At 33.5% G+C, this 17,000-nt stretch overlaps 1 protein-coding gene across 1 annotated transcript; it reads left to right on the forward strand.

Annotated features, from left to right (window-relative positions):
- The first annotated feature begins 10,666 nt into the window (after positions 1-10,666).
- On the forward strand, positions 10,667-13,382 carry LOC134697731 (zinc finger MYM-type protein 2-like). The gene is made up of 5 exons (XM_063560016.1): positions 10,667-10,783; positions 11,050-11,552; positions 11,865-12,022; positions 12,325-12,471; positions 12,754-13,382. The coding sequence occupies exons 1-5, from the start codon at positions 10,667-10,669 to the stop codon at positions 13,380-13,382; spliced, it is 1,554 nt and encodes a 517-aa protein (XP_063416086.1).
- Positions 13,383-17,000: the final 3,618 nt, after the last annotated feature.

A 17,000-nucleotide genomic window follows, 5' to 3' on the forward strand; every position in this document is an offset into this window, starting at 1 on the left:
GTTTAATTGTGAATGTGTGTCAACAAAGTAGCCACGTGCCTTTCTATTTAAAGAACTATTTAAAATAAAAAAACATCCGGGTGACCAACCCATGTAGTATATAAGGACGAGCGCGCTCCCGCCTCATGCTTTTTGTACAAAAGGCCAAATGTACGTCAGTTGATGCTTAACTGTGAAATTCATTATGGATAAAAAGTGTTCGAACTTAAGCGACATCAGTTCAGTAGAATCTGATAATGATTTAGACCCTACAGTGCTCAAAATTTTTGATACTGACCAGGAAGAAGAGAGTTTTTCTGGCCTTGAGCATGGAGATCGTGCCAGTGTATCTGGTTTACAAGTGCCTAATAATGTGGCGAAAAAAGGGTCTAATGATTCACGACGTGGTCGTGAGATCACAAAACAGAAGAGTTCTGAGAAAGAAATAGTCGCTAAGGGACCTGGAAAAGGCCCTGGAAAGAATTTAAAAGGCAAAGCTCCGTTGAAACGGAAAAAAGTAAGTGCTCCTAAAACTAAACCTAAAAAGAGTAAAGACAATTCGTCAGAACTATCAGATATGTTGAAATTTTTTTTTCAACAATTCAGTAATGTACAATTGCCTGCAAGTCAGGTTCCAGGCACTAGCCAGTCCGGAAATTTACCGGAAATTGATGTGCAAGGTCAAGGTGACGATGACAATATTGAAGAACCTAGTGAGGGGTACGCATATTCAATGCATGATATTTTCTCAAGCACTGACCCCAATGAAAACCAAATTATCAATGCTGATTCGGCAGGCATTGAACTGCCAAGGATATTTGAAGATCAGACAAAATTTTCAGACCCCGTCACAGAAAGTTTGGCAGAGTTTGTTAACAATGCATGTACTCGCAAGGCGGACATAAGTAAATTTCTAGATGGCAAGCAGGTCCCAAGTAATTGTAAATCATTAATTCCTCCGACTATTAACACGGAGATATGGAATTGTCTATATTCTAACATTCAGCAGCGAGACAGGTCTTTACAGAAAGCGCAGAAAGTCCTGGGCCTAAGCATTGTACCTATGATTGAAATGGCAGAAATTTTGAAGGGCAACCAGGTTGATATTTCAAAGTTTAAACAGCTCTTAACGCAAAGCATTGCGTTGGCAAGTAATGCATTTTTTGAGATTAACATTAAACGGAGGTACTTCATTAGACCCTGTGTATCTAAAAAGTTCCAACAGTTGTGTTCTGCTTCATATCCTATAGAGGAGCACTTATTTCCTAATGACGTTGGGAAGAGAATGAAGGAAATCAATGAAGCCTCTCAAATTAACCGTCAGGTTTGCTCCAATTATAATGGTTCAAAAAACTTCAGAAGACCTTGGGGACGAGGTGGCCAGAGCAGTCAGCCCCAGGGTCCATACAGAGGCCAATCATGGAGATCCAACAGAGGCAGAGGCCGAGGCTACAGAGCCAGGGGCTCCTACAGAGGAAAGGTTTAGAATCTAAAGTAAGTTTTGATAATGTTAATATACCATTTCAAGCCGGTTCTTTAACAAAGAAACTTCAAAATTGGCAATTGCTCACTGAAGACGAATGGATTTTAAAAGCCAGTAAAGGTTATAAAATAGATTTTTTTAAGACTCCATTACAGTTCTCATCACCAAAGGTGATAGATTTTGGTCAAGATAGAAATGATATCGTTGATCAGGAAGTTTCAGAACTTTTAAGGTTAGGCGCAATATCTCAATGCGAACATGAACAGGGTGAATTTATTTCCAATATTTTTCTTGTTACGAAAAAAGGGGGAAAGTTCAGACCTGTTGTTAATCTAAAAAAGTTAAACGAGTTTATTGAATACAACCATTTTAAAATGGAAAATATTGAAACAGTGTTGAAATCTATTAAAATAAATAGCTTTTTTGTGAGTTTTGATCTTCAAAATGCATATTTTTCTCTTGCAATACACCCTTCAAACAGGAAATACCTAAAATTTGAATGGAATGAAAAGTTGTATAAATTCAATTGTTTATGTTTTGGTCTTTCGTGTGCACCTAGAGTATTTACCAAACTTATGAAGGTTATTTTTGCACACATTCGTAGACTAGGCATTTAAGCTTTTTATTATATTGACGACTCACTGCTTGAAGCAGATTGTGTTGAGAAATGTTTGAATCAGTCACAAATCATTACAAGCATTGTGTCTGATTTAGGTTTTTATATAAATTATGAAAAATCCAATTTAATTCCATCAACTAGGGTGATTTATTTAGGTCACTTAATTGATTCAGTGGAATTTAAAGTATATTTACCTGATGAAAAAATTGAAAAAATACTGAAGGCTTGCTTAGATGTTATAACAGCTACTTCATGCGGAAAGCTTACAATCAGAAATGTTGCTCATCTAATTGGTCTATTTACATCTGCCAGAAATGCGGTGAGACTGAGTGCTTTGTTTTTTAGATTTTTGAATAGAGATAAAGTTGATGCTCTTGTAAAAAATAATGATAATTTTGATTCAAAAATGTCATTGTCTCATGAAGCACAAACAGAAATTAAATGGTGGCAGGAAAAATATTAACATAAAAAAATGGAAAAGACATAAGACCATCTAAAGTCAGTTGTTATTTAGAAACAGATGCTTCAAAATCTGGTTGGGGTGCTACTTTTGAAGGTGTTGAAACAGGAGGTAGATGGATACAACAAGAGTATTGTCTGCATATCAATATTTTAGAAATCAAAGCAGTTTATTTTGCTCTTTTGAGTTTATGCAAAGATTTACATGACACTCATTTGTGTATCACAAGTGATAATAGTTCAGCTGTTGCATATATAAATAATCAAGGTGGTTCAATTCTGTCCTTGTTTAACATATCAAAGTTAATATGGCTCTGGTGTGAGGAGAGAAATATATATATCACAGCAGTTCATGTTCTTGGTAAGCTTAATATCACAGCTGATTATATGTCTAGACATTTCAGTGATTCCACAGAGTGGAAGCTCCATGAAAAAGTTTTTGCAAAAATTTGTCATTTATATTATGAACCAGACATTGATCTATTTGCTACAAGACTTAATAAACAAGTTTTAAGTTATGTGTCTTGGTTTCCAGAACCAGATGCAGTGGCATCGGATGCTTTTAGTATTAGTTGGTCAGATTTTAATCCATACATTTTCCCACCTTTCAGCATGATAAGCCGGGTGCTACAGAAAATCTAAGACGATCAGGTGAGAACAGCTATTCTTATTGTACCAATGTGGGCAACACAACCATGGTTTCCTCATTTACTAGATTTATTAATTTCTGTACCCGAAATGTTGCCAAACATTCAAAATTTATTACGACTAGTTCACAACAACCAATTACATCCAATAAACAAGAATCTCTTTCTAGTCGTCTGTACTGTATCAGGAATCACCTCAAGAAGAAGGGGCTTTCAGAACATGTTATTAAACTCATATGTAAATCTTGGAGAAATTCAACATCAAAGCAATATGATCTTGTTTGGAACAGGTGGATTATTTGGTGTAATAAATGGAAAATCAATCCCTGTTACCCATCTGAAAGTCAAATTTTAGGTTACTTATCTGATCTTGTTTACAGTGGTAAATCTTACAGTGTAATCAATACTCATAAATCTGCCATAAGTCAGACTTTGTCTTTATGTGACAATGAAATGATATCATGTAGTACAGTTATTTCTCGATTCATGAAAAGTATATATGTTGATAATCCACCAAAGCCTAAATACACATTCACATGGGATGTAAGCATTGTTCTGAGATTTTTGAAAACATTCTGGCCATTAGAAGAACTGTCTTTAAAAAATCTTACATTAAAACTAGTGGCACTTATTGCTTTATCTACAGCTCAGCGAGTTCAAACTCTCAATTGTCTAAAATTGTGCTTATTGGCCAATTTTGGTGACTACGTTGTCTTCACCATTGATGAATTAACGAAAACATCAAAACCTGGTAAGAAATTACAAAAAATCAGGATAGATAAATTTAGTGATAAGGCTTTGTGTGTTATTAATACACTTGTATTTTACTTAAAAACAACCTCAAAGATAAGAAAAACTGAAAGATTATTAATTTCTTTTAAAACTTATAAAGAAGTTTCTACTTCTTCTATAGCCAGATGGCTTAAGGAAGTTTTGAAACTTTCAGGAATAAATACTGGTATATTCTCAGCCCATTCCTACAGAGGGGCGTCTACTTCATGTGCATTTTCATCTGGTGTTTCTTTGAAGGATATATTAACAACCGCAAATTGGACTAATGCAAAAACATTCTACAAGTTTTACAATAGAGATCTGCAGTGTTCATTTTCTAATGATGTTTTGTCAACCATGGATTAATATTTTATATTTGCAGTGAACAGAGTGACATTGACGTTGGATGAACATTGATTTATGTGATGAGTTCGTTGGATGAACATTGAATTATATGTGATGAGTTCGTTGGATGGACTATTCCGATTGATGAGAAAGAGACTTTATTTAGTGCTATGATAGAGCAGTGCAGTATATATTTGAACTTTAATACATTTATTGTTTTCTGGTGGGATAATGCAATTTGGGGTGATTACTTTATTAAAGGTTATTGATGGTATTATGTTTTATTCAAGGCCTTTTGTAATACGATTTCTTGGGCTTTAAAGATTCCCAATTAAACACGAGATAGCCTGGAGGCTATATGATAGAGAATATAAACCTCATCCAAGCATCCAAGGGATGTAATGGATGAGGATTATTCTCTGAATAAGCCGTAAGGCTTCAACGGTTTAATTTCCCTCCCTAGTAATGTTGACCCTCCCTAATTCAACAAATCTTTACTTTAAATAAGCATGAGGCGGGAGCGCGCTCGTCCTTATATACTACCTGGGTTGGTCACCCGGATGTTTTTTATTTTAAATAGTTCTTTAAATAGAAAGGCACGTGGCTACTTTGTTGACACAAATTTCAAATTAAACCCTCGAAGCCTTACGGCTTATTCAGAGAATAATCCTCATCCATTACATCCCTTGGATGCTTGGATGAGGTTTATATTCAGTGCTTATGTTAAGAAATTAAATATATCTCAATAGAAGGTTTAGGAATGGAACCCTGTTTGATACTATAAGTATAAACAAAACCACATGCTGCTTTTATAGTCACCGAAACATCTGCCCCTGTATCGACTTTGGAAATTATGTGCCTACAATCAAAGATTTTAAACTTGTAAACGTTTGTTGTCGGTAGTGGTTCATAAAGTCCGGAAAATAGTAATGCATGCTCTATATAATGCTATATATGGGGTCGAGGTACAGCTCCAATCTCTGTCATTTAATAAAATAAAGTATTTTACATAACCTAAATTAATGTTTGAAAAATATTGCTATAACATAGTATTAAATATTTTTTTGTAAATGTATTCATAATATTATTTTAGAATGTTAAAATATAAACAACAAAATGTTTTATAAATTCATGTTCTCAATATTAAATGCGAAATGGTTTTTAAATGTTTGGGGTAAATGTGTTCATAATATTATTTTAAAATGTTGTCAAAATATTAGCTACAAAATGTTATAGAAATTTATTTTCTCAATATTAACAGCGTAACGTTTTCAAAATGTTTTCATGAAATATTATGAAGAAATGTTGTTAAAATATCTCAAAGGCATGTTATTTAAACATTTCATGGAACATTTTTAGAAAATATTTTTAAACAGCGGAGTAATATTGTTAAGAATGTTCTACTTGTATACTTTTAAAATGTTTTTCAGAGGTAGAACCTACATATCTTCTGAACAATTATAAAACATTCATACACAATATCTTAAAAAATATCATCGAAAACATTTTTATGAATATTCTTACATTGTAAAAATATTTAAAAAAAAAAATGTTTTAAATAAATGTTTTAAAAATCAAAGAAAAAATATTTACATAACATCACGATAATATTTGTTTGACAACGTTTTGATAAGACATTTATACAACCTTATAAAAATGTTTTGAAAATGTTTTGTGCTACCTGGGAAGTTTGAAACATGTCAAGTTCAATAAATAAGTAAGATATTAGCAGTATATGAACATTTATAATTATTGAGGATATTAACAATATAATAACATTCTGCAAATTAAGTCCATCAGCCAAACCTGCATTCACAGTCACTCGTATCTAGTTATTCAAAATAAGTAAATTATAATTCCTCTCACTATTACTTCACTAAGTTCTTATAAGTCATAACGACGTCCTCGGCGTCCCCCACGACCACATCTAAACTCCTTCCTTGCATACTGGTTTCCTTTGTCCTCAATCCTCTCTTTAAGTTCATCCAATTCGCGTTTTATATCTTCTATAGTGTTAGTTTCCTTTGAAGAGCGACGACTTGAATTAGTTTCCGTTAACTCTTTAATTTCCTTCAATTTGACAATTTCTATATTCTCATTATGATTATCCATTCCATTGTTTCGATATTTTTCTGCCCATTTTTCTTGAAGTCTGAATTCTTTCATTGAATTTCCTTAGAGTGGTGTGTCCTCCTGGTCTTTTGATAACGATTCGTTTGTAGCTTCGCTCCATAGTTTCTGCATTTCAGCGGTAAAGTTTTCAAATAGTTCTTTTGTTGATTCGATCATTGATTTGCGTAATGTCTGGCGCATGGTTTTCGTGAATGTAGTCATCTTTTCTTTAAAGAATGAAGAGGCTTCTTCAGATCCAAATTTAGGCGCAAACGATGCGGTAGTTATCTAGCATATATGGGTAGGTTACCTCCTTCGTATTTTCTGAGATCCCTCAACAAGTTGGCTATATAGTTCCTCTTTTCCAAGATTTTTTCGATTTTCCCAGAGTATTCACTGATCACTTCTTCTCCTTTAATTTGGTCGCCTTCAACTCTTACAAAAGTGAAATCGATTGGGACAATTTTGAAAGTATGTTCAGGTTCATTTGTCTCCTCCTTCATCTTTTGGCTCATCTCCATAATTTCAGTAACCAATTCAGTATCCGACTCCGTATTTTTGTCGAGCCTTCGACTTTAGTCGAAAAAGCGAGACTAAGCGATCCTACATTCCGTCGTCGTCGGCGGCGTCCACAAATATTCACTCTGTGGTTAAAGTTTTTGAAATTTTAATAACTTTCTTAAACTAAACTGGATTTCTACCAAACTTGGACAGATGCTTGTTTATGATCATAAGATAGTATCCAGAAGTAAATTTTGTTAAAATAAAATTCCATTTTTTCCATATTTTACTTGTAAATGGACTTAGTTTTTCTGCCGGGAAACATTACATTCACTCTGTGGTTAAAGTTTTTTAAAATTTTAATAACTTTCTTAAACTAAACTGGATTTCTACCAAACTTGGACAGAAGCTTGTTTATGATCATAAGATAGTATCCAGAAGTAAATTTTGTAAAAATAAAATTCCACTTTTTCCATATTTTACTTGTAAATGGACTTAGTTTTTCTGCCGGGAAACATTACATTCACTCTGTGGTTAAAGTTTTTAAAATTTTAATAACTTTCTTAAACTAAACTGGATTTCTACCAAACTTGGACAGAAGCTTGTTTATGATCATAAGATAGTATCCAGAAGTAAATTTTGTAAAAATACAATTCCATTTTTTCCATATTTTACTTGTAAATGGACTTAGATTTTCTGCGGGGAAACATTACATTCACTCTGTGGTTAAAGTTTTTAAAATTTTAAGAACTTTCTTAAACTATCCTGGGTTTGTACCAAAATTGGACAGAAGCTTATTTATGATCATAAGATAGTATCCAGAAGTAAATTTTGTAAAAAAATAAATCCATTTATCCCATATTTTACTTTTAAATGGACTTAGTTTTTCTGCGGGGAAACATTACATTCACTCTGTGGTTAAAGTTTTTAAAATTTTAATAACTTTCTTAAACTATCCTGGGTTTGTACCAAATTGGACAGAAGCTTATTTATGATCATAAGATAGTATCCAGAAATAAATTTTGTAAAAAAATCCACTTTCTCGGTATTTTACGCTTAAATGGACTTAGATTTTCTTCAAGTTAACATTACATACCTGTAAGTCTGCAGTTAAAGTTTATAAAGCATTTATTAGAATAATAAACTATGCTGGATTTTACCAAACTTGGACAGAAGCTTCTTACAATCAAAAGATTGTATCAAATGGAATATTTTTATTGATTTTTTTCCTCATTTTTGTTGAGCCTGCAATTTACAGCAAAAGTAGGCGAGACACTGGGTTCCGCGGAACCCTTACAAATTTTCCTGTGTTGTATTAGTCTCTTTATTGTCGATTTTCTTTAACCACAATGTGTACCTTGCAACTGCAAGCATACTATTAAACATGTTTTAATTAATTGTATTGACTTTGCTGATATTCGTAAGAAGCATTTCAGTGTCAATAACATGTATGATTTATTCAATAATGTTCCATTTACAAATATTGTTGCTTTTTTAAAAGAAATTGGAATTTATTATAGAATATAAGAATGTTATTATATTTAAATCGATTTTATTGTTGTATTTTATTTGTATATAATCAATTTGCTTAAGTCAAGAATTTAAGTATATTGAAGCATTTTTCGTCTTATTTTAAAAATATGCTTTAAATTGTAAAAATTATTCGAATTACCTCTCGCCGCGATAAAGCATTTTAGTGCTAATGCGGCGTAAAGCAACCAACAATCAATCAATCTTTAACGATAGCTTTCTCTTGTAAATAACTGAGTTAGTTGAATTATTTAGTTATGCTGGTAACGCTGTTTGAATAATGTATATGGTTATCATATACTGACATACATTTATATTTTTACTGAACTCTCTTGGAAACATTTTATTGTTTAAGACAGTTTTTGTCGAGCCTGCAACTTTTGTTGCAGAAAGCTCGGCATAGGGGATGTGATCCGGCGACGGCGGTGTTAGCCAACTTTTTAAAAGCTATATTTCAGAAGGTGGAAGACCTGGACGCTTCATACTTTGTATATAGATGCCTCATGTTACGAAGTTTGCGTCAGTCACATGTCAAATGTCATTGACCTCATTTTCATGGTGCAGTGACCACTTGAAAAAAAAGTTCAGATTTTTTTGTAATGTTGAATTCTCTCTTATAAGTAATAAACCCCAAGGGTGACTGGGGTATAGAAATATGGTCATTTGGTCTTCTCCAGACCGGCAGTAAAACGCTTGCCGAATTGGGACGTCCGTTTGGCTGTGCGGGATGTATCAAGTTCGCAGTCACGTCCGGTCAGAAGGGGGACGTTAAATCCGATGCCTCGTGTAAAGAGAGTGCCACGCTCTTTGCACGTTAAGAACCCTTGCAACAACTCTTTGAGGGGTCCGTAGGTGGCCTGTTGCAAGGCAAAATTTCTGTCTCTATCCTATATACCCTCATTTTCCAGTGGCAGTCCAAATTTCCCCGACCATCATCCTCTATTATAACAACCTACCTATTGTATTTATTGTTAACTTGTTCTCGTCCTGAATATGCATGAAATATTTGCCACTGGACGTTAAGCAACCAACAATCAATCAATCTTATAAGTAATAGGATAATTATATATGGTACGTGCGTACCTTGCAAGGTCCTCATGCCTCTCAGATAGTTTTCACTTGACCTCGACCTCATTTCATGATTCATTGGTCTTTGTTAAGTTATCTTGGTTATTGGTTTAAGTTTATTTCTCAGTTTTTAATAGAGCTTTATACTTAGGACTATCAACGTAATATCAATAATCAGTAAAGGAGGCGAGACATTCCAGCGTGTGCACTCTTGTTTTTAAAACAAACTTATCTAAACAGCTATAAATTTGTCGTTTATGTCAAGCAAGGTGTACTTAAATATTATCTAAGTGAATGACAGACAAGAAACAGAGAGCTGATTCACCAAATTTTGGGAACCCATTTTGTCATTAAATCGAGAAATAAACCCGACGCGATATATATACGGTATATATAAAACACGGTTTAACTTTGCTGCATTGTTTTGAATAATATAATGTGTAAATATCTTACCTTAATAAATGCATGATAAGAGACAAAAAACAATGTGAAATAGTAAATTCATCTTTTTCACAAAAATCTGTAATTTTTATGCTTTATCATTCCAGCTGTAATATAAACTAGCTACGGAAGGTAAAATTGGTCTAACAGTGAAAGAAAGAAAAAAGTTTTAAGGAAAAATTAAAAGGAGACCAAGACAGCTTAGAGGCCTTCAGTGCAAAGGTAAGAAAGCGGTATCATGACTACAAAAAAGTTGGTATGGTTAAACTGATAAACGAGATGTCTGAAAGATCAAAGAAGTAAAAGAAGGCGATGGAGGTTAAGAATAAAGAAAGACAACGGAAAAAAGGCTTGAAAACGACCCAACTCCCCCAGCATCAGCAGCTCATATAGATATGGCAATTCCACAACCACCCACATGTTTATGTCAAAAATTCAAAGTAAGAAAAAAAACCAGATCAAGGAAAATGCTATAGAGATCCTCTTTACACGAGACATCTGATTTAACGTCACCCTTCTGACCGGACGTGACTGCGAACTTGATATATCCCGCACAGCCAAACGGACGCCCCACTTCGGCAAGCGTTTTACTGCCGGTCGGAACAAGACCAAGTGACCATTTTTCTATACCCCAGTCACCCCTTGATCAATATCGGGATCACTCCATTTCTCTGACAATTTTTCCTCTATAAATAATTTAAAGTCTGCAAAATGACAGAATGGCATCTTCTTGACTTATCTTCACAGACCAAATTAACATTACAAACTTTCATGCTCGGTATGCATCTTGCAGCCTATCGACGAGAAGGAGTAGAGAAAGCTCCTCACGTTACTTAACTAGAGCTTATTTGACTAAATACGAGTAAAACTGCCAAATCGATAATTTTGTCCTATAAGGCCAATACGGATTTTTCCGTATTGGCCCGGGTTTAGCAAGCCCAATATTAGCATATTCGATTAGCTCTAGACTAATCGGTTGAAATCCCGATAACTCTAGAGAACTACGGCTAGTGTCGTCTGACAGGAGAAAATGACAACAAAACGATGGAGCAATAGCTCTATACAAAATATAGATGATGCGATGGATGCGTTAGTTGAAGACTATTTTCACTACCGACGATTTATCTAATAGGGAGGCAGAGTACATCAAGAGAAATCTCGCGGATGTCAATGGGGAAGGAAATTTGATTCTGGAAGAAGTTGATTCAGCGAATTTCAACTTCCCAAATGAAATTCTGCAGGACATTGAAAATGCACAGAATCATGAGATTGACGAATCAGACAAAGAAAATAGCTCGAGTAGCAAGAGGTTTCGCTCTGTCACTGATGAAGACACTGACTCTTTTCTAGCTTTAAGTGTTAACAAGAACACAAAAACTAAAACAAAGAGTGACTTGAAAGTGATGGTGGATTTTTTCATATCTGTTGGAGAAATGCGTGATTCAGTGGAAATACCTGCCAAAGACTTGGACAGTCTGTTATCAAGATTTTTTCTTGGAGTCCTGAAGAAAAATGGTGACGAATATGAGCCTGACTCTTTATCCTCTATGTTCAACAGCTTGGATAGACATTTGAAGGACTCAAAAAGTAGTATAAGGTACGATTATTTTCATGTAGATTATTTGATATCTGTGAGACATGCAACTCCCTTGTCTTGATATAGCATGATAGCCTTTGCATTATTCTGTCAAGCATTATGACTCGAATATTCAGTGCCAATATTTTAATTTTAGCCTTGTGTCATATTTTTGGTAAAAACTATATATATCATCTGGGTCAATGTGGTTTTGATGATCTTAAGCTTGTGTACAATGAATATTCCTTGGTTTCTCTTTGCTATAAGTATAAAACATGTACATACAAAAATTACATGTCAGATATTATGCATATCTTTTCTTTAATGTTTCAGTATTAAAAAGGATCCTGAGTTCAACCACACAAGACGGGTATTAGAAGCGAAGCGAAAGGCATTAAAGTCATTGGGCAAGGGCAGTAAGCCAAACAGAGCTGAACCTTTGACGACTGAGGAAATCCAAATCTTGAGGGAGAAAGGCGTTATTGGAACACGTAAGTTTAAAAAAAATGTTGTATTCCAGCGTGTCAGTCAGTAACTTTTAATTAAACATTTTTCTAACCTTGTGGCAAACAAATTATTTTATTTCCTTGTCGCCCTCTATCCATCCCTGATTATTAAATGGTTGTTCTAATAAAAAATGTTTAAAATACACATAAGCTCATGAACAATGAGAGTGTCTCCAGAGGTCTTTTGCATTTTGATACAGTATTTGTCCTTTACATACTATTTTAAGTTGGATATTTACATTAAGATAAATGTATTTTAGTTAAGTTCTTTTTTTTTCTTTTTCCAGAAAACCCTGATGCATTACTGAATGCTGTGTTTTTAAATAATGCAACATACTTTGGTCTACGAGGTCGACAAGACCATGTTAACATGACATGGGGAGATGTCAAGTTAAAAGCTACATCTGATGGAAAGGAGTATTTGGAATTTAATGGTGAGATTATGTTATGATTTCCATCATTTAAATAGTTGATATTTTAAATCTTTTAGAAATCACAGAATATATACTTCTGTGGATAATGGATGTACATGTACAACAGTCCTGACAAAAGTTGGTAATTTGTGCTTTTAAGGATATTAACCATTGTTTTATATTAATCAAAACAAATCTTATTTACTATGCAATACATGTTTTTTGTTATATAAAAGTGAAAGTTTTGTACAGACAGGAAGGATAATTCTTCTTTCAATATTGACATAAGCATACTTTTTTCAGAAAGAAGCACCAAAACCCGTAGCGGAGCAAAAAGCAGGGATTTCCGGGATATTACGCCAAAGATTTTCGGGGAAGGAGGAAGTAATTGCCCTATTCATGTTTACAAGGAATACAAACGGCATAGACCTCAAGACACATTAACTGATGAACAAAGATTTTATTTGAGGCCTTTAGATAATAAACATGAGGAAATATGGTACACTCGCCAAACCATAGGCAAAGATAAATTAGGTAAAATGGTAAAAAATATGGCAGAAAAAGGAGATCTTCAAGGAAGAAAGGTTAATCATTCGGGACGTAAAACTTTTGCTACCACACTACTTCAAAATGGTAGACCTGCCAATGAAGTTGCTCAATTAGGAGGCTGGAAAGGCATTAGTACCTTAACTCATTATTCAGTACCGTCTATTGAACAACAGCAACAAGCTTCTCACACAATATCTAAGGTAATGTTGCCGAACTCAGATTTACAGACGACATCAGATTCAGAGGAACCTTGTGAACTTTCAAACTCAAATACATTAGTTCATAATAATTTAAATGCAAATGTATCAAATACAAATAATCAAACTGCTAACAAACACGACAACCCAATGACCAACTATAACAGGTGGTGTTTGCAATATTAACATATACTCAGGGGAAAGAAAGAATACTATAAACTGCAGCCAAGAGCTTTAATCTGAAAACTAGATAAAAACATGTTTTTTACTTGTTGTGTTTATTTACTGTTGATTATTTAATAAAATTGTTACTATTTTATTGTTTTGATTAAAATCCTCAATTTTCATTGATACATATTCAAATCACTACTATTGAAGTCCTGAATGTCAGATTTTCACACTATTTTCAATCTTCATATTGGCCCGGCTAGAGTTCATATTGGACTGGTTAATTAATAAAGGTATCATTGCGTAACAATTTTCATATTGGCTTAGTTATAGGTCCTCGGGCAGCCATATTGGCCTTCGGCTTCGCCTCAGGCCAATATGGTACCCTCGGACCTATAACTAAGCCAATATGAAAATTGTTACGCAATAATACCATAATATTGGCCAATATACGTTGCAAACTCTAACCACCAATTTTGCAAATAATCTTGAAATCTATTCATTCAAATTATAAATTATTTATGAGGTAGTTAAATTACGTGCAACATGTACATTGAGCTACAAACTTTTCTTGTAATCTACATCCGATATCACCTGGATATGTGCACGCCAGTTAAAGCTAGTTTGTCTAACGAAATGTTGCGTATATTTTCATCGTTTTGTTTATATTTTAAACATCATATTACGTACATACGGAATAGTTTTAAAATTACATTGATAGGTACTCTACATTTGTATTTGAGTATCAAATGAATTAATTTTTGTACTGATTAATCCACACTCTCACAGTTGTGTATTTCATGTGTTTCTATTTATAGGCACGTATATACCCATTGATGTATGTATATAAAGTTTTAATCATTAAAAAACAACAAAAAAACTGAGCATGCTCATGAGGGGGTGCATGACTTTCACTAGTATACCCACACATTTAAATACTTCCTTGAGGAATAAAATTTCGGAGTAATAGCAACGTCAAAATAACTTACGTTTGGAGAAATATTGTTGTATGTATTTTAACACGAACTGACGAGGAGCATGTGGCGTAAATCAGACTCTGTACATAGAGGTAAATTAGCGAAATAAATTGCATTATGCATCTATTCTTGTTATTTTTTTTTGTACTGACTCAGAAGTAAGAATAGGAAGGTACTAGAAATATATATAAAACTTAATTCTTATTCTTAAAAATTGTGGTTTGTCTAAATATCAATTTGAAGGTTGGCACAATATTAACAAGAGGCTAAAAATCTTAAGATTTAGCCTCTTGTATACCCAAACTTTTGATAAATATGTCAAAGTATTTGCATAAAGGAAAATACTGCCAAATAGATTTGGTAACTGCTTTCCTGACTGTTAAAAACATTAACTTTCAAGGCCGATATCATGTATTGCATAATAAAATTAAAATAAGGAAGTTACTGTTAAGACAAGATAATCCAGTTAAGCAGTTATATAAAGAACCGTTAATATGAAATTAAAGGGATGCAGTATGATTGTCAATGAGACACCTCTCCACCAAGTAACTTAAAGGAAAACATATACATGTCACCATAAATTGCCAGGAGTATAACATGGGTGCCCAACCATTTCTCTGACCAGGGATAGTGATGTTACAGCACTCTAATATGATTCTGAAAAAGTTATATTGGGGTAATTTTCCAAAGTGATTATAATATAATACCTTTAGGCTTTTAATCCAAAATGCTAATCGCTCAGACGTTACTCGAAAAGCAATCATGTTGGCTTATTCCTCGTACAAATTTAAGTATACACTCGTACGTTGCCTTTTTTGTCTTGTCACCGGACGGAGGTTACAAAGATCAACTATGTGTAGAACCTTAACATGTCTTATTATTTCTAATTTGACAAAAAATATAAAATAACAGCTAACTTTGGCTATTTTCACTCTGGTTTTATCTAGAGTAGATCTGCAGTCTCCACCTTTTTGAGATTGTTAGTCCCTGCCTCGTGAATTTGCTAGGTCAGCACGGGAAAACAACAAAGGCATCACCTTTCTGGTTAAAAAATATACAGGGCTGATTTCTTTTTGAGTATTTTGCATGATTTTCTTAATAGTTTCTTCATGACCTGTAACATCTGCACTCTCAATTAACTTCACATTCGTCTGAAATGGAATAGTTCCATATTTGATATATTACAAAGTGAATATGTGATGATAATGATGTAATTAAGAAACAACACACTTATCTTCAAATGATATTATACTTTCAAGTAAAATAAACATATATATATACCAATAAACCTTAAATGTATAAGGAGTTAGTAATTCTACGTTAATACTATTATAGAGTGTCAACATTAAACATGTAAAAGTTGATGTTAATTACTAAACAATAATTATTTAAGAGAAGATTTCTTTAAAAAAGGTACTTATTACTTCTTTTTAAAAGTTTTAAATGCATATATTTATTAAATGATATGGAAAAAACCCTAATACGGATAAATCAGCATGTGCAATACTGAAAACGTTCCTCAAGATTTAAAATTGCTCTTCGAACAGGGCCAATGCAGAAAAAGGCAGAAAAAAGGTGCAATGGCCCATGGGCTAATACAGGATGTTCACTAACAGGTTTGTATTATATTGTTTAAATTAAAATAATAAATCATCTTTTTTCAATCTTATGCAGATTGCTCCAGTAGAAGTGCTGCTATCTTGTTAATTTCCTCCTTCTCAACCACAAACTTCCCAGTACTTTTATATGCTGACAGATTATTGATGCCAACACTGAACTTGACGTCGTCAAACTTTATTATGCCTCTCTTTGTCCCACTGAATGAAAGTTGAGCTGTCATGGTTCTGAAAAAAATATATTTGAATTGTATATAAAATTTTATATCATCTTGTACAACAAAAGAATAAAAACATATGAGGAAATTACACATATAATCCGGTAGATGGCTCAGAAGTGAAACATGATCTTTTAACATTCCCTAAATATATCACGAGTCACATTAAATATCAAGTATTCTGTACGATTTATAAAAAATGATTCTGGAACATATACGTAACTAACCTTTTGGTCGATACTTGTTTCTGCTTTCTGCTGCATCATCTGGAATCTGGACGAGAAACTGAAACTTTGGTGCCACCTGACAAGTTCTCAATGTTATGAAGATAACTGTTATGATGTATGTAGTAATATATTGAACCTCTGTTGTATCCAGTTAAGATTAACCTCGTTCATCATTCCTTGGGTTTTCTTTGACGAATATCTTTGAAAGACCTCGTCACAGTGAAAACATGGGAACTGCATCTTCGTGTGCTTGCTGAAATGGTGAAATCTTCTAACTTGTCGGCATTTGAACTTTTTGTCACAGTCTGTCCAGCTATAGGTATTCTGCAGTAATGAAAGGTCGTTTGTTTAAGTTGACAAGTATGTGTAAATTATATTTTTTTCCCTTCTTGCTTGACTTCATTATTGTTCATTTAATAGACGAATTAATTCCACAAATAAGGACAACGCCTGTTCTGTGAATAATCAGGTTTATAATATTGACAATATCAAGAAATTTTTCACAATTTATAAACACCACTGATGATCGAAATCACAGAAGCAGATATAAATCAGGTACAATCTGTCCTGTTCACACGTTAACTTTCCCGTAGTCTTG

Source organism: Mytilus trossulus, chromosome 14 (assembly GCF_036588685.1).
Source record: "Mytilus trossulus isolate FHL-02 chromosome 14, PNRI_Mtr1.1.1.hap1, whole genome shotgun sequence".
Classification (NCBI taxonomy): Eukaryota; Metazoa; Mollusca; class Bivalvia; order Mytilida; family Mytilidae; genus Mytilus; species Mytilus trossulus.